The sequence below is a fragment of the Phacochoerus africanus genome, chromosome 11 (genome assembly GCF_016906955.1).
Source record: "Phacochoerus africanus isolate WHEZ1 chromosome 11, ROS_Pafr_v1, whole genome shotgun sequence".
Classification (NCBI taxonomy): domain Eukaryota; kingdom Metazoa; phylum Chordata; class Mammalia; order Artiodactyla; family Suidae; genus Phacochoerus; species Phacochoerus africanus.
This window is the reverse complement of record NC_062554.1, coordinates 58,086,329-58,111,081: the sequence shown is the minus strand read 5'-3', so window position 1 is coordinate 58,111,081 and position 24,753 is coordinate 58,086,329. Positions and strand designations below refer to the sequence as shown.

General features: G+C 48.1%; 1 protein-coding gene across 5 annotated transcripts in view; it reads right to left on the bottom strand.

The window, feature by feature from the left end:
* The window catches only part of NTM (neurotrimin), a 999,601-nt gene that overhangs the window by 415,499 nt on the left and 559,349 nt on the right, over window positions 1-24,753 (bottom strand). For 3 of the 5 annotated variants that reach the window (XM_047753588.1, XM_047753586.1, XM_047753590.1), the window contains exon 2: window positions 17,286-17,370. In XM_047753588.1, the coding sequence (XP_047609544.1) occupies window positions 17,286-17,370 (85 nt within the window). Of the gene's footprint in view, window positions 1-17,285; window positions 18,180-24,753 lie in introns of those variants that run through there. The other 2 variants (XM_047753587.1, XM_047753589.1) reach the window with 2 other exon arrangements.

Below are 24,753 nucleotides of genomic sequence, written 5' to 3'. Positions count from 1 at the left end.
CTCATTAGGCCTAATCCATCTCTGATTTCCACGAGTCCATTAATTCCAAATATGGGTCTGCTATACGTACACACACATCCACACACGGTCGTAAAACGCCGACTTAATTTCACAATGTAATATCCTGGAAATGGCAACAGGTGAGACGTCAAATCGGATATTATGCAGATTTTAAATGCTTACAATTTCAGATGTGATAAATGAAGATGACAAAGAATAATGAACCCAAGAAAGATGACATTTCAGTTAGAAAACACTAGACTCACATGAGGAGACATGCACGAGGTGGGGGTGAGACACCAAGGGCTGGCTGTCCCCAAACCATGAAGCTATGACAGCCTGCACAGCTTCCAAGGGAACTGCACACGGAAAGTAACACTGACACAGGGGCTGGATGAGTTTATGTGGAATTTAAATTTATTTCTCATGTCCTAAAATTGGAGCTGCTTTCCTCATGTGCTCCATTCTGATGTCATACCAGTTCCCACAGATACTCGGGGACCTAAATCCATCCTTTTTCTTTTCTCTTATTTTCTCCCCCCCTCTTTTTTTTTCTTTTTAGGGCTGCACCTGTGGCATATGAAGGTTCCCAGGCTAGGGGTCAAATCGGAGCTGTAGCTGCCAGTCTATGCCACAGCCACAGCAACACCAGATCTCAGCCATATCTGTAACCTACAACTCATGGCAATACCAGATCCTTAACCCACTGAGCAAGGCCAGGGATCAAACCTCCATCCTCATGGATACTAGGCAGATTTGTTTCCACTGAGCCACGACAGGAACTCCAAATCCATCCTTTTTCACTCCTTATTCCTTCTTCAGTTTTGAGTCTTTCTCCTTCTCGCCCTGCTCCTCTTTGACTAGGTCAAGAAACTTGTTGATTCCTCTGCCTAGACTGTGTTTCCCCAAGATCATGCCCCAGGCCACCTCGAAAACACCCTCATCCCCTACAGCCCAGATCACTCTGCCCCTTACCCATATTGAAGTTCCCTCCATGCAGCATCCTATTAGTCTGCTTATTTATGTGCTGACAACTGGTGCCCAGTAGGTACTGTTGTGCAAGTTGTGCACTGCTCAAGAGAACCAGGTAGGGGTGCAGGGAGTTGAAGAAGTGCAGGTCTGCTGCCCAAACAGAACCCCTAGTGAATGAGACAGGCTGGCACCTATTTCCAAGTGGTCTGTGCAGGTTGTAGGCTGAGAGAAAATGGTTTTTGTTCCCTGCCTGCCATCGGCAGCCCCACCTCCCTTTGTAAAAATAGCTCTACAAGGAAAGGAACTGGGGCCTAGAACAGTGCCTGGCCCACACAAGGTGCACAGTAAGTAGTGCCAAAGCGGCAGGTGGACACAGTAAAGACACAGTAAGCTCCTATCATTGCCAGGCACTAAGCATCATCCTGAACCAACAATGAAAACCAAATGATCTCGACTCCAAACCAGAAAATTGTGGAAAGGAGCCGTTTTACACCTGATGTCTCTGCATGGCCTTTGTTCTTTGCAGACCCACCCCTACAATGCCTTTCCCTCCTCCCTCCCCCCCTTTCCCCAAAGCCACAGGCGACAGCCCCGCCACCTCAATGCTCTTCTAAAATCTGACCTCTGACCGTGATTTCTCTCCTTTTTCTTCAACATTTTAAAGAACGAGCCTACAAACCATCCCATCTGTCTCTTTTCTGTGCGTCAATTAAAACGCCGAGTGTTAGAAGATCTCTAGCACAAAAGGTTACACTAAATAAGACACCTCCGGCCATTAATGAGCAATTTGTCATCTAAGAGATATTTTCACTAATTATAGCATGTCTCGAGGTGCACCCATTATAGACATGTGCTAATTTACTTCAAGGTAAAACTTTTCTTTGTCACTGGTGTTCACATCCTTGCAGAGTTAAAGCAGACATTTTACTCGGTTCAGACATGTAAAGACTCAAGCAAAAGGGAATCAAACATTCGAGCCTGCAGTTTGAAAAGGCCAGAGTTCCCACTTTCAGACACATGCAAAAACCACCAAAAGCCTCGCCAAGGAATTTTAATAACTGCTTAAGTTTGGATTAAAAACTGTATCTATGTATGTCTATGCAGCTGAAATCAGACAATACGAATTATAATAGTCATGAATTAGATGGAGTCATGTTAGCTCGTGTTAGCAAATGAACTCCGGGATCTCCCGAAGCCTATCACAAAGGAAGTGTGTTTCGGTGTATTTTCCTTCACACAGTAATCTAAAGAACGAAGTTCCAGGTCAGCTGGTAGAACAGGGGGTGAAGCCCTCTCTGAGCAGACATTCAGGGACTTGGCCAATGAAACATCTGCCAAAGAGGACACGGCTTCCGAGGTGATTGGGGGCACCAACACCCAGATGGCGTAAGGAGAAACAGCCTAAAGTATTTCATATGGGAGCTTTGTATGGACCAATCCACACACAACTGGGGTTCGTCTTCCTTTGGGTGGACCTCTGTCATGTGACCACACCTCAATTCAAAAGAGGCTGGGAAACGCTGGCAAGCTGGATGCCAGGAGGAGGCTTAACGATGTATACATTTTTAAACAGCTACAAGACTCCTCCTCAAATGTAAAGAATGGAACAGAGCAGGATGGACCCCGCCCCTGTTCTCATCCCCCAAGCAGGAAAAGGGGGCTTGGACCAGCTGATGTCCTTAGCAGCATCCCCTGGTGAGCTGTGACAGAGCCAGGACTGAAACTCAGGTCACTCCAGCTCCAGACCATGACTCACATTCCCAATGAAACCTGCCAAGACTTTCCAAAGAGGCTCCTGTAGCTGCAGCATCTGCACCAACATCAGCCAGGGTGCCGATGCCCCATTTTTGTGCCCAGCATCTCTCTGCAGCCCCACAGGACCACTGCCAGGACCACGAGACACAGCAGCGTTCTTTGCCCACGGCAGATACGCTTCACACTCCATTCTCCCCCAGACATAAAAAGCTAACACTTACTGAGTGCCAGGCACTGCTCTCAATGCTCTGTATTTCACTCCTGGCTCAGCACTGCTGTTACTAGTTCTCTTAAATGATGACAAAATCGAGACCCAGGGAGGTTAATCAACAGGCCAAAGGTCACACACCTGCCAAGCGGCAGAACCAGGATTTGAACCCAGAGAGAGGTCTAGCTCCAGGCCTTGCGTTTAATCATTATGCTCTATGGCCTTAAGGTAAAATTTGCTTCATAAAGAATGTTAAAAAATAAAATAATGGACATTGAACAATGTGTTAAATTTCAGGCTCAGGGGCTGATTTCTGCCTCATTGCCACTTCCTTCCCTCCACCCCCCACCTCCAAGTTTACAGGCTGTAAGCTAGAAACTGATCCCTATTTTCAAGTGTTTATTAGATTTTCTATAAAACCTCTTGTGAAAGTGGAAATTTAAAGGTCCTCTTGATTTTGCGAGTATAGACTTTATGAAGTATGTCGCACTGCCCTGTGATTTCCTCTGTAAGGCCCATCCCACTCGCGGTCCTGGAAGACAAAACCAAGGCTGGATGGCACCTAGCCCACCTGAGCTCTGTGTAAGAACACCCACACCTCAGCTGCAAAAGACATGCATTTGACCCACCTCTTCCTAATAAAAAGATACGTCCTTTTCACTATTAGCAGCTTAACATTATTCCTAATAAACTTTTCATTCACTGGAAAAATACTCCTTGAAATATGCCATGTTTCAGGCAGTAATTTAGCCACTATAAATGAGAGCAATAAAGTCAGTGGCCTTGGGGATCTTACATTTTAGTGAAAGAGGCAATAAATAAGTATCAGACAAATAAATAACAGGGTCTTCTAGTGTTAAGGGCTAGGGAGAAAGTTTAAGCTGGGTAGAGATGGGGTGATGTGGGTGCTGGGGCATGGCTATTTCAAAGCCTCCGCTCTGGAAAGTCCTCTTTGGAGACAGGATCTCAGAGCAGAGTCAGGCAGGGCATGAAGGAGCAATGTTACCCATGGCCTGGGGTCCTGAGAGAGGAAAGGGCATGTCCTCAACTAGGATGGACTTGCAGGGTTCAAGGAATATCAGGGAAGTTCAGGGAGATGCATCCTTGTAAGTGGGCAGGAAGGACAGAAGGAGATGTCTGAGGGGGAGGCAGACACCAGGTAAGAAAGAGTCTTGGAGTTCCCATTGTGGCGCAACAGAAATGAATCCAACTAGCATCCGTGAAGATCAGGGTTTGATCCCTGGCCTCACCCAGTGGGTTGGGGATCTGGTGTTGCCTTGAGCTGTGGTGTAGGTTGTACATGAGGCTTGGATCCTGCATTGCTGTGGCTGTGGCATAGGCTGGCAACTATAGCTCCAATTAGAACCTTAGCCTGGGAACCTCCATGCTGCCAGTGCGGCCCTAAAAAAGCAAAAATTAAAAGAAAAAATTCTTCTGCAGGAACTTCATTCTAAACACAACTGGAAGCCACTGTGGGACTTTATACAGAGGAATGTTACATGATTTATGGTCTTAAATGATAACATGGACTACTAGAAGGGGAATGGACTCTAGAAGAGCAGAAGCAGAAGCAGGAGGATCTAAGAAGAAACCACTGTGACATCCTGGAGAGAGGTGATGGCAGCTTTGACCAGGAAAGTTGTGTTTGAGAAAAAGCTGGGTTGTGAAAAGTGGTCTGCTTCAGGATATATCCCCCTTTTTTCTTTTTTTTCTTTTTTTTCTTTTTACGGCCACACCTGTGGCCTATGGAAGATACCTGCCATGGGTCAAATTGGAGCTGCAGCTGTGACCTATGCCACAGCTTGCAGTAATACCAGATCCTTAACCCACTGAGCAAGGCCGAGGATCAAACCTGCATCCTCACAGAGACTATACTGAGTCCTTAATCCACCAAGCCACAACAGGAACTCCCGATTCAAGTTACATCTTAAAAGTAAAGACAAACAGGATTTATTGGTGGACTAGATGTAGCATAAGAGAGAAAGAAAAAATATATCTATTATGTTTATCAGACAGAGCAGCTGGAGGAATGGTGACCTCTCTGCCCAAGATGGGGACAGACTGAGAGAAGATCAAGTGGGTGGTAGGTGGCAATGAATCAGATGGGGTTGGTATCAAGAACACTGCTTAGGAGACAAAGTTTGGAAGTCTGAGTCATGAAAGTAGACGTGTAGATTAACATGAGGATGTACAGAGGGAAGGGGACTGGTCAGGAGAGACAACAGAAAACTTAGCAAGAAAGGGGCTGTGGATAACATGGCAAGTCCTTCAACTTAGCTGGGAATTTTGAGAAAGATGGGAAAAGAAATGTCCAGAACATCTATGCAAACTTCAGGCCTCCTGGTAACAAGGATATATGGGGAAAAAGCAGCTATACCTGATCTGACTCTAGGAAATAACCCAGGAAACAGCCAAGTTTCAGACTGAGCAAAAGCTGATGGGAACATCTGGAGAAGTGACTGGTGACAGATCCTAACAATCAGAGGGTAGAAAGGTTCTGGAGATTAGAGAGAGGTTTGCAGGTGGGCCAAGTTATTGGATGGACAGGACCACATAGTAACAAAAGTCAAAAAGGTGTGGCACAGTCTGGGAGATCTCTGATTTTGGAGGTAGCTAAGATAACTACGGAAGGTGCCATAGGGTGTGTCCTGAGGGTCTAGAAGGAAAAAGAGGGTAATCAATTCTGACTATGTTCCCCTCAGACATTTATGATAAAGAGGCTGAGAGGTGATGACTGGGAGACGGACAGTCACACCAAGGGCGCTGTATGTGATGAGTATTTAAGAACTCTCTTTATAACGCCCATGTGTATCAGTTTCCTGGGGCTGTTGCTATAGAGCATTATAATCTGCATTGCTTGAAACAACAGAAATGTACTATCTCACGGTTCAGGAGGCCAGAAGTCTGAGATCAACGTGTACAAGAGAATTCCTCCTTGCCTCTTTCCAACTCTGGCGCTTCACCAACAACCCCTCCCCACTCCCTGGCTGGTGGCCTCATCACTCCCTATGTGCCTGCTGGGTCTCCATGGAGCCACCTTATCAGGATACCTGTTGTATCCCCCTGGAGTCCCAGCCTAATCCAGTGGGAACTCAATAACCAACTATATCTTCAATGACCTCATATTTCCAATAAGGTCACATTCAAGTACTGGATATGAGAACTTCAACATATCTTTTTTTGGGGGGGGTGCACAATTCAACTCACAAAGTACTGCCTGGAGTTCCCATCGTTGTTCAGCAGAAAAGAATCTGACTGGTGTCCATGAGGACACAGGTTCAATCCCTGGCCTCACTCAGTGGGTTAAGGATCCCAGCGTTGCTGTGAGCTGTGGTGTAGGTTGCAGACAAGACTCAGATCTGGCATTGCTATGACTGTGGTGTAGGCTGTAGTTCCAATTTGACCCCTAGCCCAGAACCTCCATGTGCTGTGAGTGCCATCCTAAAAAGAAAAAAAAAAGTACTGCCTTTTCCAGTTTTCATGTATAACCACTGCACCAAGTTAAAAATAGTTTGCATATATTCTCTTTTTTCTTTCTTCCTCCTGGGTTCCAACCAGTTTGAATTGTTTTGGATTACGCTTTCCTGAAGAGTAAATTTGTCCAAAGATGATTATTCTGAGGGCAAGAGCACTTTCCCACTCATCCACTACATTATAGCCTGTTTGAAAGCCAGAGAAGATCAAGAAATTATTTTCACGCAAACATATCTTCCTTTGCCTCCATGGGGCTGACAAAGCTTTATCCAAAGGTTGATTTCAGTTTTGTCATTTTCCATCAGTCTGGTGGTTGATGCTGTTTTCATTAAAAATTCTATTATTTTTAAAAATCCATCATCAAGATTGTAAGATTAATTCTTATGTACATTGCACAAGACAAATCTAACCTCTCAAAAGCTTTCTAAGCCCAAACATCTCACACTGACAAGGCAGTGGGCTGGCCAAATGCACCCAAATAAACCCAAATGACTCAACCATGTGAATCCATGAGATGAGGGGGGAACAGATCATGAACAGTCGGGATGGCTATATGTAATTTAAACTGATCCAAGCCCCAAGGCACAAGGCGGCACTGAAAAGAATTGCTTCTGTGGTTCTGTCAGTGAATTTCAAGATCCCTTTCTAATGCCAGACGCATTGGTCTTGCCCCAGTTCTGCACAGGAGAAAAATTAACAAATGTGGAGTGGCCCCCTTTTCTATTATCAGCATCACTGTGGGAGTCCTGAGGGGGCCTCTCAGTGAACAGACGAGAATGAGGGGAAATGCAGCACAGGCTTCAGAGCTGGAGGGCTTCAAGCCCCAGCTGATGGCATCTCTAGCCCTGCTTTGCCAGCCGACTCCAGTGACTTGTCGTGGAAGAATCAGTCTCCCAAGGAAGAAAGATCTACAAATCCTACAGCTTTTTTTTTTTTTTTAATTTTTTTCCTTTTTAGGGCCACACCCACAGCATATGGAAGTTCCCAGGCTAGGGGTTGAATCAGAGCTACAGCTGCCAGCCTACATCACAGCCACAGCAACACCAGATCTGAGCCTCGTGTGCATCCCACACCACAGTTCACGGCAACACCGGATCCCTAACTCACTGGGTGAAGCCAGGGATCGAACCTGCATCCTCATGGATACTAGTCGGATTCATTTCCTCTGCACCACAACGGGAACCCCAAATCCTACATCTTTATATGAACTCCTAATCCTGCTCTTTGTTCAGATAACTTGGCTCCACAGAACCTTCCAAAATTGTTTTTGTTTTTTCTGGTAGGAAATTCATCTTCAGAACCATGAAGTGTCATAACTTTCTATGCAACCATCTTGTGATGAACAATAAAGAAATGACTTTCTCCTCACTCCCCCCTCTGGTATAAAATAGCTCGAGGAATAGTGGGACAGGAGAAGATTCCTAGGATCTAAGCAAATGTGTAGGAGAAACACACAGAGGAGTATAATCAGAGGTGGATGGAAAGGCTGGCCTCTCTGCACAGATTTTTGAGAATCAAGACACAGCTGATCTATCAGAGTGTAGCTACATGGCTGTTTAAGCTAAATGGGTCATGGTGAAAATATATGTGTGTGCCTATGAATACAGGGAAAGAAAGAAAAAGACTTATACTTGTAGGCTAAGCCTTGTGTACATTATTTCATTTTAACCCCAAAACAATTCTTTAAGGTAGGTAATAAATGTCCTTTTCACATAGGGTTTTTTTTTTTTATTATTATTTCTCAAGACGACACAGAGAAAGCAGTGAGCCTGAGTTAGCGAATCCTGTCTCCCAGTCTCCTTTCTCTCTGGCACACACTCCTGCTGGAATATGAGTTAGGAAGGTCTTGTTTGTAGAAGAGCTTTGTCTCCTTCAATCCCACTCCCTTTAACATTTCTATTGCTTCCTCCTCAACTTCAGTTCACATGTGCAATTGGAAACTGCATCCCAAACCCAACCAAGTCTTGATTTCCTAAAATAACTATTCTTTGGCCATCTATATGATGATACAGGTATTATTTATTTATCAGAGCAGGAACCCATCAACCTGCTCCTGAGGAAGCAAAATGATCTCAAGTAATGCAAGAATAACCTTACATTTTACCCATCAGTGGAGACTTTGAACTTAAGAGAATACACATGCAATTCGTATTCATTGTAGTCTCCCAAGTTTCCCCAGGAGAGATGCCAATGATCCTATTTCTAGTACAACAAGAAGGAAATCTATATGTCCAGGGCTCCCTGTTTCGCCTCCCATAGCCAGGCCATTCAGAGAGACCGGCTTATGAAATCCTTGAAGTGTGTTTCCACCTAAATTTGTTCACTATCCCATTCCAGGGAAAACCATAGTAATTCTGAGGAGATACCTCTCTGTGAGAGAGTCTAAGATTGCTAATGTCTGAAACAAAGAACCTGGAAGAACCTGGAATAAAAGTCCAAAAGTCTCAGTCTGGACAATCTCTGGAGATTTCAGGATTCTCTGATGAGAAGGGACCTCTGAGGCCAGTTGGGTCATTCCCTGTGTCTCCATGTCACAGACCACAGCAAACATAATACACTAGCACCATGTCACAGACCACACCAAACACTACAAACTATCACTGTGACATAGACCACGGCAAATCTGACACACTCCCATTGTGCCATCTTGTGCCTAGCTATGGGAGGCAGAACAGGGAGCAATGGACCTACAGATTTCCTTCTTGTTGTACTAGAAATAGGATCATTGGCATCTCTCCCGGGGAAACTTGGGAAACTACAATGAATACGAATTGCGTATGTACTCTCTTAAGTTCAAGGCTCCACTGATGGGTAAGACGTAAGGTTATTCTTGCATTACTTGAGGTCATCTTGCTTCCTCGGGAGCAGGTTGATGGGTTCGGGCTATAAAAAATAAATAATATCCTTATCATCATACAGCACACCTAGCACACTTCCCTCATGCCATAGACCAAAAAACACCTAACATACTCCCATCATGCCACAGACCCTAGCAGAACTTACACACTCGCATCATGCCATAGATTACAGCAATCATTACACACTCTTATCATGACATAGACAACAGCACACCTAACATGCTCCCATCATGCCACACTGCATAGCACACCTAATACACGCTCATCATGCAATAGACCACAGCAATCCTTACACACTCCCATCATGCCACAGACCATAGCAAACCTTTCACACTCCCATCATGCCACAGACCCCAGCACACCTAATGTACTCCCATATCTAATTCCTAAGAAGGGAAGTGCTTGTGCCCCAGGATAAGGAAGAACAACTAAATGCACTTGGTTTCTTGGAGGAGAAGACACAGGGAATGAAGAAAAGAAGGAGCAGAATGAGGGAAGCCCTTTGGTACAAGAGGACCAGCCTAGAAATCAGGCAAAACTGGTTCCAAGCCCCAGGACATTCCCCATCTGACGGTGTGATCTGGGAAATGCCTCACTCTGCCTTCCAGGGCTTTGCTTCCCTGATCTGTAAACTTGGAATAATAACTAAATCCACTTCATGGTGCCGCTCTGAGGATTAAATAAGTCTCTGCTGGTAGAGAGCTGAGCGCCTGCCACACGGTAAACAAAACTGTCCCATGCAGAGTCAGAGCAGAACAGATAGGGACTAAGAATGCAGTCTTCGGTACCAGAGGGAACAAGCCGTCAGGGGAGAGCACAGTGATAAACATTCACCAGTTCTGTCAAAGGCACCCACAGTGAGCACGAGGCTTCTGCACATAGTAGGAAAAGGTGACCTTCCTCAGGCACCGGTAGCCTGAAGCCAGGGTGCACAGCTGCATGATGGAGTGTGGGCTGCACATCAGCTCCTTCTCACCCTTGCAGGACGGCCTCCTTGTGCGAGACTGATGATCACTAGCCTCATTATCTGGAAAACCGGGTTGTTGAACTCCCCAGTCTCTGTAATCCTTTCAAACTCAAAGGAAAAGAGAAGCATTTCTGTGAAATATCTATAGGTAGGTGAGATATGCTAGAGGACTGAGCTGTCCCTTTGTTCTTTCTGTAGGTTGTCCTGGCAGCGGCATGTCCTTCCTCCTTCTGCTCCATATCTGTTGGGATTTTCAGTTTTCCCATCAGAGGTTTTGGCTCCTCAACAGGCTGAATGTGCTTCTAAGGGCCTCCCCCCACAGCCCCATCTGCCCATGCTCTTTTGAGCCCTGGTCCACCTGCTGGATGCCTGGTGAGCTCCGGAGGGGAGCAGCACATGCTTCCTGAGTGGCTTTGCAATTCTGAACCAGTTAACTCATAAACAAGGGATGGATAGCTACACAACCAGGTACACACTGAGAGTGAACTCCAACCAGACAGAAAGAAAGATGGTCAGAGAGCCACTCTTCTGTGCCCTTCTTTATCTTGAAAATGCTAATTTCCCCGAGGTCTACCTGAGGTTGAGTCCATCATCAGAGACTAGCATTTCTTCAAAGGCTTAAGGTCTGGGTGGGGAAGCGAGCCAGCAGAATGATGGCACATTTCATGGGTACAGCTATGAAATAACACACAATTGACCCAGACCATCTGTGTCCTGGACAGAAAGACACCAACTCAATTACTTACACATATTTGCAACCTCCTCAAGAGCAAGCTCACGCCCAACACAGCACAACCTGGACAGAAACAACAGTGAACCAGTCACATGTCCGGGACAAGGACAACACAAAAGAAGTCTGGGAAAAGGGCAGAGAGGGCCAGGAGAGGATGGCGATCTCAGAGAGTCACTCCTTCTTCCACTCACCACTATTATCGAGCACCTTGTATACGCCAGACATTGGCAAGGATGAGACAGAGAAGACACTTCTCCTCAAGGAAACCACTGTCCGGTGGGGAAAACAGATCACAAGCATATAACCAAATAAATGAATGGGAAAAATCTCAGATACACAGGATAGCTAGGAAGAAAAAAATCTAGGATGGGATGCTAGCAGAAGCATGGCGGAAGTGGCAGGGGACTGCTTTTATTGGGGTGTCAGGAATGGCTTGGGGGAGCTCCGCTTGAGCTGAGGCTGAAATGAATGACCCTCCTTTGGAAGATCTGGCGTGGGGCCCTCACGATGTGAACCACGCGTGGGGAGGCTCTGCAGCAAGAGTTAGTGTTTTCTGTTCACGAGCCCACAGAAAGAAGGCCAGAAGGTCTATAGCAGAGTGAGTGAAGCGGGTGTGGGCAGAGGGAGTCGCTGAGATTACATTAGCCAGAGCCCTGGTCCAAGTCACGTGTAAGGTGCTGGAGTGCCAATGTGAAGAAGGCATGGTTCTGCCCCCAAGAGGCCATGAAGTAGCTGGAAAGGTTAGCAGAGAATCCATCAGTTTATAAAATGAGATGCCAGAGTTCCCGTCGTGGCGCAGCGGAAACGAATCCAACTAGCAATCATGAGGTTGCCGGTTCGGATCCTTGGTCTCGCTCAGTGGGTTACGGATCCGGCGTTGCCGTGAGCTGTGGTGTAGGTCACAGGCCTGGCTCGGATCCAGCGTTGCTGTGGCTCTGGTGTAGGCTGGCGGCGACAGGTCCAATTAGACCCCTAGCCTGGGAACCTCCATATGCCGAGGGTGTGGTCCTAAAAAGACAAAAAGATAAATAAATAAATAAATAAATAATAAAATGAGATGCTAAGTGTGTTCCATGACATGAACAACATACACAGCCCCCTGCATCTGGAAGGGGGCTCCTCGCTTTTCCTAGGCATGGAAACCACATTGGTCTCTGCTCTTCCAGGGAACTGCCATCTCAAAGTGCAACTTCCTGCCTGTATATTTCTCAGACCTTTTATTCTTAAGTCATTAAAAAAAAAAAAAAAGTAACAGCAGGCAGGGGTAAAACCTCCAGTCTAGATAAATGATGAAAGTATAGCTCAGCCTCTGATACTCACTTACCCAATGACCCCAAGGAAATAACTCACTTGACTGGTTGCTGTCTTACTTGGGGAATCTATGGAAGCATGAAACACCTTCTTCATCAAAGCTGCCAAGTGATACGTGGACATTCAGTGATGGTCTCTGATTAATGAGACCCCATAGCTGGGCATCTCAGGCTCTCCCGTTTCCATCAGAGGGGTACGGCCCCACCCACTGGAAGGGGGGATCCTCTTCTGTGACCCCAGGTAGACCTTCCGGCCACCTGCTCATGGGCACCTCGGCCTCCACTGTCCATGACCTCTTCAACCTTCAGGTCTACACTGTGGCCTCTCGAGCTGGACCCAAGGCCCTGGGGTAAGAAACTTTGGCCCCAGGCCTTTTCACACCCAACACTCAACTCATGCCCTTCATGTAAGAACCAAGCCATAGAACTTGGGAGGTTGATGACAACAGTTGTATACTGGCTGAGGGATACTTCTGTATTGTCTTCAGTAAACATTGTGAGCACACAGTGCTTCTGGCCTTGCAAAGTATGATCCCTGCCTAAGATTTAGCTGCCCTCCCATGCACGTGGAGAAAGAGGAAGAGAGATAAACAGCACAGCAAGACAGGGTGGGAGAGAACATGAGAGGGGGAGACACCACGTGGCCATGAGGCATTAGGAGAGCAGAGAATGCAGTGAGGAAAGCGGGTCCTGCACAGTCAAGGAGTCAGCATTCTAGCTCTGCACTTGCTAACGTGTGCGATTTTATTTTCTTTTATTTATTTGGTCCTTTTTAGGGCTGCACCTGCAGCATATGGAAGTTCCCAGCCTAGGGGTCGAATCAGAGCTACAGCTGCCAGCAGCACCACAGCCACAGCAATGCGGGATCTGAGCCTGTGTCTGCGACCTCCACCACAGCTCCCAGCAACGCCGGATCCTTAACTCACTGAGCAAGACCAGGGATCGAACCCTCATCCTAATGGATCCAAGTCAGGTTCTTTAACCGCTGAACCATGATGGCAACTGCCACATGTGTGATTTTAGGTAAATTCCCCTCTCCAGGCATCAGCTTCCCCATCTCTAAAATGAAGATAATTTAGTCTGCTCCAGAAAGTTGTGAGGATTCATTGTAACTAACCAATAACGGATGGCATTATCCATCTTTTTACCATCGCTATTACTACCGCCTCATAATCTGGCTTCTAAACCTCCTAGCTGTGCAACCTTAATCAAACTAGGTACATTTGGGAGTTCCCGTTGTGGCTCAGTGGTTAAAGAATCCGACTAGGAACCATGAGGTTTTGGGTTCGGTCCCTGCCCTTGCTCAGTGGGTTAACGATCCGGCGTTGCGGTGAGCTGTGGTGTAGGTTGCAGACGCGGCTCGGATCCCGCGTTGCTGTGGCTCTGATGTAGGCCTGTGGCTATGGCTCCAATTCGACCCTGCCTGGGAACCTTCAAATGCCGCAGAAGTGGCCCAAGAAATGGCAAAAAGACAAAAAACAAACAAACAAACAAAAAACTAGGTAAGCTTTCCAAGCCTCCTTTTCTCATCTGTAAAGTGGGGATAATAACAGCACCTCTAATCAGGGGTAAGGGTTAATGTCATGAGGTTGGCGGACAGGTGAGGCAGCGCATAGAACACTTAGAGGGCTCCCTAGAAAGTAGTGAGTGTCCAAGAAAATGTTACTTTTCTTCTTATTGCACATTCCTTTTTTTGCTTTTCTTTTTTTTTGCTTTTTAGGGCCATACCCATGGCACATGGAGGTTCCCAGCCTAGGGGTCTAACCAGAGCTATAGCTGCCAGCCACAGCTACAGCCACAGCCACAGCCAGATCTGAGCCCCATCTGTGACCTACACCACAGCTCAAGGCCACACCGGATCCTTAACCCACTGAGCGAGGCCAGGAGATTGAACCTGAAACCTCAGGCTTCCTAGTTGGATTCGTTTCCACTGCATCACAATGGGAACTCCTGCATGTTCTATTTTACATAACCTCACCCTTTTAAAAAGAAATATGCATAAGGCCTATCAGCAGAAGGGTAGAAAGAGTGGGAAACTGCAAACTGTCTATAATTCTATACAAGCTGGGGGTACCATGTTAGGTGAAGTTTCTCAAGACCTCCACAGGGACTGTTAGCACTAACTGGATAAACCTAAAACATTCTGAAATGTCTCCTCATGTTGGACTCTGCTGCTGAAAGCATTCATTCTTTGGGGACTGCAAAAGATCCTCAACAAAATGAAACTGGTGAGACAAAGCAGATACAATGAAATCAGAGCAAAAAGTCCTCTGCTGGGTGAGAAGAAAACTACAAGCATGAAGGATAGGGCCACGTGGAGAGGGTGGCTCTTGGGCCACAGCAGGGATATTAGGGCCTGTGCAGCTGTGGTCTGTGTAGCTTGGTCATATACTGAACCAAAAAAAAAAAAAAAAAAAAGGAAGGAAGGGGAGGAAGGAAAGGAAGACAAAAGGAAGAAGAGACCCACATAACACAATAAGAGGAAAAGTAAAATAACCCAGAGCCCTGAACCACTAGATGGGTGCCACTGGAATCAGGTCACATGCAAATTTTGCAATTTCTATGCAAACAAAAAACATTCTGAAATTCCTACTTGCTTCTTTGCATAAAGAATCCCAAAATACAGAGCCTTGCTGGAGTTTAAGGGCTTCCATGCCACAGACGTGCACCCCAACATAGCGGCCTTTCCTTGTTCTGGTACGTCAAGGCCCAAGAAGGATGCTGGCCATCCTCAGAAGCAGGAGCGCCCTCCATACAGGCTGCCTAGTTCACCTGCTGCCCCGCTCACATCCTAAATCCGACACCATGGCTGCTGTCAGGCAGATCCCAGCTCCTCTGATTCCTGCCCCATAGGGCTCCTTCCCCAGAAGGGTCTTCCTGCTCCATGTCAGAAGGACATTGAGTCCAAGAAGCTGGCTTTGAATGTTAGGAGATGTTCCCGGAGGGCCTTTTAATGCCCCTCTACATCCCACTCCCTCCTCCTACGATCCATCAAGCCTGGTGAGGCTACAGCATAACTGAACATGCAAATACCATGAATGCCTGAAGGAGACAGGAAGAGGGGCCCAGAGTGAGTCAGGAAGAGCCATGAAAGGAAAGACAAAGAAGAGAAGCCGGCCAGCACCTGATAATATAATTTTTAAAAGGAGCTATTCCTACCCTAGCCCAGCCCCTGGTTGAGCATCTTCTCAATCCAGCCATCCTGGAGTCCTGATTCTCCTGAGCCTGGGGGCTGCCTTCTGAAGACCAGATCCTGGCCCATCCAAAGCCCTTCATGTTCCCATAATATGAGAGCTTCTATCTCTCAAGGCTCTTTGGCTCTTTCTCATCTCCAAAGCTCCACAGTGTGGAGCTGACTGCCTTCCACCTTCTCCTTAAAAGTACCATCTCCCTCATTTCTGAATGTTCTTAGTGTGAGACTGGCTCCAGCTTAACTCTTGGGGGCTACACCTTGCAGCCAAGGGTGAGGGACAAAGAGAACCAGAGAACACTAAACGCCATCGACTTGACTGCTTTAGAGGTTTGTTTTGGTTTTTCTCAGAAGCCTGAAATCCCAGCATATTTGGAATTTCCATGAAATCCTGTATAAAGCAGATACACAGTTATTTCAGGTGTGAGGCAGTTAGCTGTTTAACCTTTGCTCAAAATAGCCCCTAAAGGGCTCAGTGGAAGAGGTAGGATTCCAGAACCAAGGAGTACCTAGATGCTGCCTGAGACATGGCCATCAGCTTCCCAAGACAAAGGAGCATGGGTGCCTGCAAGCCTTGACTGGCCCTTAAATCACACATTTCCTTTGGCAATGTCCTAACAGGCCAGCTCTGTAACCCAGGGTCTCTTCCTCAGCCCCATCTACGCCATGGGGACTGCCTCACATGCACCATCCGTAAACCTCAAAAGAACAACCTTAGAAGAACAGAGTTCTTTACAAAAGAGGTAAAACAGAGGGCACCAGCACCAAGGTTCTCCCTCTAAGAATCTCCATGTACAAAGGATGGGAATAATGTAGTCAGCTCAATGGTCCAGTTTGTAGAACTTTCCATCTGTGGATCTTCTTAACTTCTACCCCATGCTGACTCTCATAAAATTCCAGAGACTAAGAGCTCCCATTACAACCACTGGTTCTGTGTTGCCCCCCTGTGAGGGGTATGGTTTGTGGACACTGGAAATTGAGTTCGCATTTCAGGAGGCAGGGTGAAAAGGGAGCCAGACTCATCCTACCTTATACACAACACAGCCAAGATTCTTCTCCTTCTCTCCTCCAATTCCTATAAGCCTTAACCCTAGAAGCCAAGCAGGACCCAACTCAACACTGAAACCCACTTCCCGTTGGATCAATGAGTTCTACACATGCTGTTCTGGGGAGCAACACAGTGAACCAAAGGAAACGGTATTTTCCGCGGACAAATGAGACGCATCCTCATGGCTTCAATCTCAGAAAGCCGTGTTCAGACACAAGACAGTGTGGCCCTCTGGCTACCAGCTCAAGGCGTGAAAGCACCCCAGGAAAGGCCAGGCATAGTCAGACTCAGGACAAAACAGCAGCTCTGCCGGAGTACGGGAGCCGGGTTGGCAAATCCTCCGTGGCATGGGCAGAGTGCTGGCATTCACAGGAAGCCAGTCCAGGCCTTTGGGACTCGTTAACTTCAGAGAAGACTATTCACACTGAGCCCCAGGCAGGGCCACCAGGTTCTGGCACAGACAGTGCTCAGACCATTGGCCTCGATCTCAGAGTCACCCTGCCCCCCGCCCCACTGCTTACCAAGTCCTGAGCTAAGGAGGCTAGTTTGGGGAAAATAGCTCCTCTCTGGGAACCTCTGAGAGTTTCCCCATGACCACTACCTTCCCAGGGCAGAGCACCGGCTCACACATGAATTGTGCAGCCCAGGGAACCAGCGACCTTCCTGCGGGTGGCTCCAGAATGCACACCTGCACCCCGTGCCCCTCTCCCTCCCCCCCAAATCCCCTACACAAATCATTGTCAGTTCGTAGAAGAATGGCGGCTCCCTACCTGAGGGTGGCGCTCTCCCCCTGCCGGACCGTCACGTTGTCCATAGCTTTGGGGAAGGTGGCATCTCCGCTGCGCACGGGTACTCCTGTGGGTACAAGGAACAGCAGCCTGAGAGACACGACCACGAGGCACTTCCAGGGCAGGAACAGGTACCCACAGACCCCCATCCTCGACAGCCACAACTTCCCAGAACTCCGGCAGCAGCTGGCACACGCCCCCCGGGCGCGCACAGGAAGTGGGTGGGGTAGGGGAGCGAGCACGGGGACCGGGAGGCGCGGCCGCAGAAAAGCGCGCAGACTCCTCCAAGTCTAGTATTCCTCCCCAAATCCAGCCTCAGCGCTGCAGCCTTGGAGAAGCAGTTTCCACGGAGGACGTCCAAAGGGGGCTCCCTCGGTGCTGTTTCAGCCGGGAAGGTGGCCAAGAGAGGGGAAGCGCAGGACAGGTGCAAAGGTGCGGGCACGTCTCAGGAGCCCCTTCCTCCCGCTAGCATCCAGGCATGGCACTTTGGAGAGGAGTAAGCACTTTGGTACCAGAAAGGGACAGGGGGTGAGTTAGAACCCGCTACCCGGAGGTAGTCTGAATTCCTCAGTTCCAACAAGGGCAAATCCAACACTTTCTTTGTAAGTTTCGGAGGAAGGATGATCAGCAGAAAACAGTCTGTAACAATAGCAGAGCTGGAAAGTAGAGCACGCAGGAGGCGCCAGGGTGAGCCAGGAGGAGAGACTACGCCGGGCTTCGCGCGATCCGGACCGGGGATGCTGCGGCAGCCGCCTCGGTCAACTTCCTCCAAACCCTGGTGCGCGCTGCAAGCCACCGCGACGCGGCGGGTCTCGGCGGAGCGGTCTCCGCGGCGGCGGCCGTTCGCTCTCTCGCCTGCTCGCTCGCTGGGGAAAGCGAGGCGCTGCCAGCTCCGGAGCCGCGCGGACGCCACGCTCAGCGGCCGCCCCCGGCCTCCGCGCTGCCGGCCTCCCGGGAGCAGCCCCGACGCGCGCGGGCCCGGACCGCCGGGGTTGTCATGGCAGCAGCTCCATCACTGACCGCCGCTCTCCGCGGTCCCGGCGCCGAGCGAACCGGCGGGCGGGCAGGCAGACTGCGCGCATCGCGGCGGGCGGCAGGCGCAGGGCGCGGGGCGCGGGCGCCCACCTTAACCCCCGCCGCGCCGCGCCGTGGCCATGCACGAGCCCAGGTTACGAATTTAACCGTTTCCCCCCTTGGAAGAGCTGTCACTTCCAAATTAAGAAGAAAGGCAAAGTTACCACAGTCTTAATAAGCCCCAGACATCTTAATAAGGGTCACAAACTAATTAACTAGGAAAGGAAAACCCTGCAGCATGCATGCGTGCACCTTTAAAATTATCAGATTAATTCATTAGCATTTAGAGTAAATTTAAAGTGTTGGAAGGATGTTTTAGAATAATCTCATTTTTATTCAACAGTCAACACCCACCCCACCAGCCCCCCTCCCCAACAAAAGCTACTTCAAACACCATTCTAAATAGAGACCTTCCATATATAAAACAACTGCAAAATCACAGAAGCCTCTTGGTGTGGAAAACTGGCAAAACCGCGTCAAAATTTGGGTCAAGTTCCGAAGCCGACTTACATTCTTTATTCTTGTTTTGTCGACATTAAAAAGACGCTAACCCTGCAAAGTGCTCACTCAGATGAATGAGTGTGAGCCCCTGGCTTTATTGAGACAGAGGACTCCCGAGTTCTGGGCGTCACACTCTTGCAGAGCTGATTTCATCTTAAGAGGTGTGTTTTTCAAATTCTTGGAACCCAGGGAAAAAAAAACCTGCATTGGTCTCAGTTCTTGTCACTTCTCTCTGGCTGCTGTGGGTCCCTCTGTGCCTACATTTGTTATGTTGCCTGATTTCAGCTCTGATGGAATGTAGTTCCTTCCCTCTGGGGCCCAACTCCTGAGCAGAGGGGGGAGGCCCAGAGCAGCACAGCTCACCCAGCCTGCTAGCACCAACACGCCCCCTTCTCAGGGACTCCCCTTTGAGCTCCCTACACTGACCCAGATTCTCCCTGGGGACAGAGAGGAGGCAGCAGTGGCTTTGTTTTTCCCTAGACTCTATCAAATCCAACCAGGAAGGTATGTTTTAAAACTGTTAAATAACAAAAAAGATGTCCTTTGCAAAAGCCAGCCAGCCAGCACCAAAGAGACTGAATCATTCTAACCAAATCATTAGAACCATAAGGGTCCTGGTGCCATTAAAGTCTCTGCACCTTTTGCCCTGTCACCCACTTACAAGTAAGTAACATGGTTGTGAGTGATGCACATGCATGTCATTCATCATACCCCCCTTCCTCCAACAGCCCTAGGAGGTGGGTATGCAGATGTGGAAGCCAAGCTCCAAGGTAACAAAGAAAGACTGTGCAGGCATGTGGCTTCCATTTTTAACAGGTGACCAGAAAGTGTTCAACCATACAAAGTTGAACAACTTACACTGAAGATCTCAATTAAACCATTATTAGGCCCACCCCACCCCCACCCACCACAGCCATTCTTCTCTGTTAACTTTTCTGGTATTAAATTCTCAGGAAAGCCCATCTGCTCCTTTTGGGCTTTGGGGACCATTTGATAGATAACACCCCAAAATCAACTGTCAACCTATGACCACAAGCAATGACTTGACTCTCAGGAAAAACAAAAACGACATCTATGGGGAGCAGGAGGTTTTGTTTATGCTTTCGGAAATAAAGGAGGAAACTTAACCAGGTTTAGCACCGGCTGATCCTTAAAAGTCCCTGTTTTATCTTCACTTTGCAGTGGGAAATTGTGGAAATAGAAAGTTGAATGATTTCACCCAGTTAAGATGTTTTACGACAGCAGACATCAGGCCTGAAATCATGATTGCTCACTGCAGTATGCTGAATTTGGGGTTCTTCTCCCACAGAGGCCAAGGAGCTACCTCCAGTCACCGTCCATTTATTTTAACTATCCCTCCTGCTCCCCCACTGACTCCTCTTCTTAAAGGCATCCTACCAGCTGGAATAGAAACAAAGCTCCGAAGCAGAGAGAGAGGGACGCACTCTGGGCTTTGGAGTCATCCCCTCCAGGCCTGAGAACGGCCAGGAGGCTTCCTTTCATCATAAATTCTCATCCTGCTCCTGCATCTAATTCCCAGGTAGTTACAAATGAGCATTAGTTTTTGCATCTAGGAATGTGGGTAATGACAACAAGAGGCCTTCCCGAGGGGCCTACATACATGATTAACTCTACAGTAAAATACTTAGAAATCCATTTAAGGTGGAAGATGGTTTATTAATACATTTTGCCTGCCACCGCTTCATTATTATAGCTGGGCAGAAAAAAAATAGCTCTTCTTGCCGGCTCTGTAAGATGTGCAGTTTATACCATTCTGGGTGCGGTTGATCTAAGACAGTCAAACCGTCTTTGTCTCTGGCCAAGGAAGGGAGCAGGGTAAGCTGCCACCTCCCAGCCTGGCCAGCAGAAAACCCAGCACAGATCAGGCAGTGCTCAGGATGGACAAAGAAAAGCCACTGGGAACCTCATAGCTGCTTTGTGGACCCAGGGATCCAAACTTTCTTCAAAAATGGAAGTTTAGAAAGCAGTGAGAGGTCAGCCATGCCCGCGCAATTAACAAGGCAGAATCCATTTTATTGAAACTCGTTATTGAAGTGGTTTGAATAGATGAAGACCAAAATCATATGTCAACTCGCTTCTCATCCCCTGATCCCTAAATATAACCAACACTTAGTGGCTTATCTTATATCCTGTCCCTTGCTTCATAAAAACTGCTGGATTCATTTTATTTTTTTCCCAGCATATCTGAGTTAATGAAAAAGGAATGACAGTCAGAGCGATTTCATTATTTGTGTTCTTTATAGAAACAAGTTCCTTTCTACCTCCTGGAAAGCAGATTCCTAACGAGCGTGCACCTCCACCTTCTTCCCCCTTCTCCCTCTCCATCCTCCCTACCCTCCTGCATACACATATACTGTACACATAAATCAACTTGTCACAGCTTGTCTCCATGCTGACAGCTGTAATTGCTGCAGGTTATAAAAATATCTATAGGACAATGCCTTTCAGGCTCAGGCACATACACACACACACACACACACACACACACACACTCTGCCTGAGCAAAAGAAAACAATCATATTCTCTTTAATAATCTTGGGACTGCAGAGGAGGGGGCGTGGGGGAGCCTGCAGTGGAGACTCTGGAGGCTGGCAGGCAGGTGAGGACACGGGGGTAGATAGAGACTCCTGGCTGCGGGAGCATCTTCATTCTAGGCAGGCTTGGGAACGGGAAGACTCGCCAGTTAAAGGGAAACCAGCTGTTGTTTGTGTTTTACTCATGTTACCTGCTGCAAGCTGGGGTTGGCTAAAGAGCGGTGAATATTCCACGCACGCAAGAGACCAAAAGAAGAGCTCTAGCATAAGACATGCCAGCGCTTTCTTCTTCTCTAAAAAGGCGAAAGGCCCCCCTCTCCTGGTGGAGATTCCAAATAGGAGCACAGGCAAGGAGATGCAACATGCAGGGCACTTAGAGCGGTGCAACACCAAACGGACACCAGGAAGTTTCATCAGAAAAGGCCATGTCCATCTGGCTAAAGAGATGGGGAGTAGAGAAGGGCTGGACTATGGAAAAACACAAGCTCTTTTTTTCCTCCTATATGAATATAGGATCAAAATAAAACCATTTGTTCATCTGGACTAGAGGCCAGCATGTTAGGATTTCAGCAGAAAGTGCCAAAGAGCAACTCAAAGAAGGGGAGGAAGCATCCAGGGAGAAAAAAAGAGGTCAGGGATAGAGAGAATTGAGAAGGAGCATGGAAAGAAAGGGCAAAGGTTAGGTTGCCCTTGGCCTCTGAAGGCCATGAGAGTTTGTAAGTAACGTCAAGTGGGGAGGTCGTTAGCAGAATAACTGACGGGTGGACAGAAAAGCAAAGCAAAGCAGGACAAATGATCAAAGCATCAAAGCATCAAAGCAAAAGTCAGGCACCCAAAGGAGAACAGTAGATCTTGCCTTGTCCAGGTGTTGGGTCACTATCAGACCCTGGATTCACAGAATCACAGGAGGTGTGGTCAGAGGGGAGCTTGAAAGATACTTAGTATAACCCACTCATTTCATAGGTGGGAGGGGTGTGACGCCAGTAGGCAGGAATCATTTTCATAGGAATACCGTTAACAACTGGTAAGTCAGGACTAGAATTCAGGACTGTGAGCCCCTGCTTCTGTGTTTTCTCCACTGTATCTGTCAGGTAAGGACCCTGCTTAAGAGCTAAATAATAAAACATCTCCTTTGGCTGCTCCATATGTGGCAAGAGAAAGAACCACAGAAGTGTTGCTGTTGCTGCCTAGCATGGATACCACTTACCAATACTGATACTGAGTAGCTAGTTATTCAACTGAATTCAATGTGTTCAGACTTTAGGCTCCTCCCTTAGGCCAGAAATTTAGAGATGCAAAGATGACATTTAGGTGATGCAAAGACATCCCCCTGTGCTTAATTTGCTTACAATCTGGTGCTCTTGGGTTGTCAGTGGTTCTATTTGCATTGATATCCATGAAAGTTGAAGTTGTAATGACTCCACCTTGTGCTCGGTGGATGCCCCCAGAACATTCTCTGGGCTGAGAACAAGCTGGTCAGTGGCTCCCCTGGGGAACGGTTAATCCCATTCATTATGTGTGTCCAGATTTCCAGGCACTGACCATGGTTTCCTAAACTTCCTTTAAAGCAGCGTTAAGAGAGGTGGGGCTATTCTCAGGGATTTCAAAATATGGGGAAGTCGTTTATCTACTGGGCCAGCAAGTTTTTCATGCACACTAAATGCCAGCTATGCACCAGGGGGTGGATTTCAGTGGTGGGTGAGGGAGACAAAACCACCCTCAGAAAGGATGCTGTCTCAGAGTTCCCGTTGTGCTCAGTGGTCAACCAATCCAACTAAGAACAGTGAGGTTGTGGGTTTGATCCCTGGCCTTGCTCAGTGGATTAAGGATCTGGCATTACCGTGAGCTGTGGTGTAGGTTGCAGATGTGGCTTGGATCCCGCGTTGCTATGGCTCTGGTGTAGGCCGGCGGCTACAGATCTGATTGGACCCCTAGCCTGGGAATCTCCATATGCCGCAGAAGTGGCCCTAGAAATGGCAAAAAGAAAGAAAAAGAAAGGATGCTATCTCGCAGGGGAGGCAGGTATTAAAGCAAGAACTTTACAAAACAGTGGATACAGTGGTGTTCAGCACTGTGGGGAAATGGAAGAATGCACATGACAGAAGTTTCTCGAGGAGTCTGGGAGATCAGGAGACACTTCCCTAAGGAAATGCCTTTAAACTAGGGAGAAGGAGGGGACTGGCAGGTGGTGTGGATGGGCTCTGGATGCAGACAGGATGGAATGTCCAACCCCAGACCAGAAGGAGCATGAGCAGAAGCTGCCTTTTACATCCATAGACTATGCTCCCGTAAACTGAGGGCGGGTGTGTCTGAACTGCTCTGACTGAAAACCTCTAACTGCTTCCATGCCCTGTGTTCCTGCATTCATTGATTCATTCAGTGCGCAGATATCGATTAAGAATGACCAGGGGCTTTGGAATCAGACAGACCAGAAATCAAACATCATCTCCTCCATCAGTAGCTGTGTGACCTTGGGGAAATAACCTCGTCTGTGAAATGGTGGTAAGAATGGTGCCCAACGCAGAGGGTTGGTGTGAGGATGCCATGAGCCTCTTGATAGACAGCAGTGATCCCAGGACCTGGCAGCTGCACAGCGACAGGAAGGGAGGCCAGTGCATGCTTCCCTCCTTCGGAGGGGGGGTCCAGGCGTGATATGTGTCCCCAGAGCCCAGAAGCAGACCTCTGCATACCAGGCCCATGAACACTGTCCCCGTGCACATCCCAAAGACCTTGATCCCAGGGACAGGGCAGGAACTTCACGCTGGGATGTGGTCAGAAACGGAAGCAGCTCAGCCTTCAAACGGGGCAGGAAGAGGGCGACCCTCCAGTTCCCACTCTAGTGTCTTGAAAAACACACAGGATACAGGCCTGTGGGAAACAGCCTGAGCTTGAGCAGGAGGATGGGGCTTCATCTTGGTGCAGCAGCCGGGAAACTTGGATCTGTGTGCTCTCACATATGTGTGAACAGTAGCCAAACAACCTGAGAAACAGTGAGATGCCACCATCCTAGCAGTAAAGGAGCAGCACGTCTGACCACCTTTGTGGTGCTCGGGCCCCTCTTTGCTCCTGGGGGCCTGGCAGTGAAGTCCAAAGGCCACCACCCACCCTGGGTCTAGATTTACACTGGTCATTACTAACATGCTGGACCCACCTGTCACCTGCCATGTCTGCCATTGAGCATCTCAGGTCTGCGCTCTCCTGGCCTCCTGGAAGGGAGCAGGGCTTACCACAAATGCCTGCCTACATGCACAGAGGACTCCAATTCTGGGGTTGACAAGATGAAGCCCAGCCACACTCAGCAGTGGCTTCTCACAGAGCAA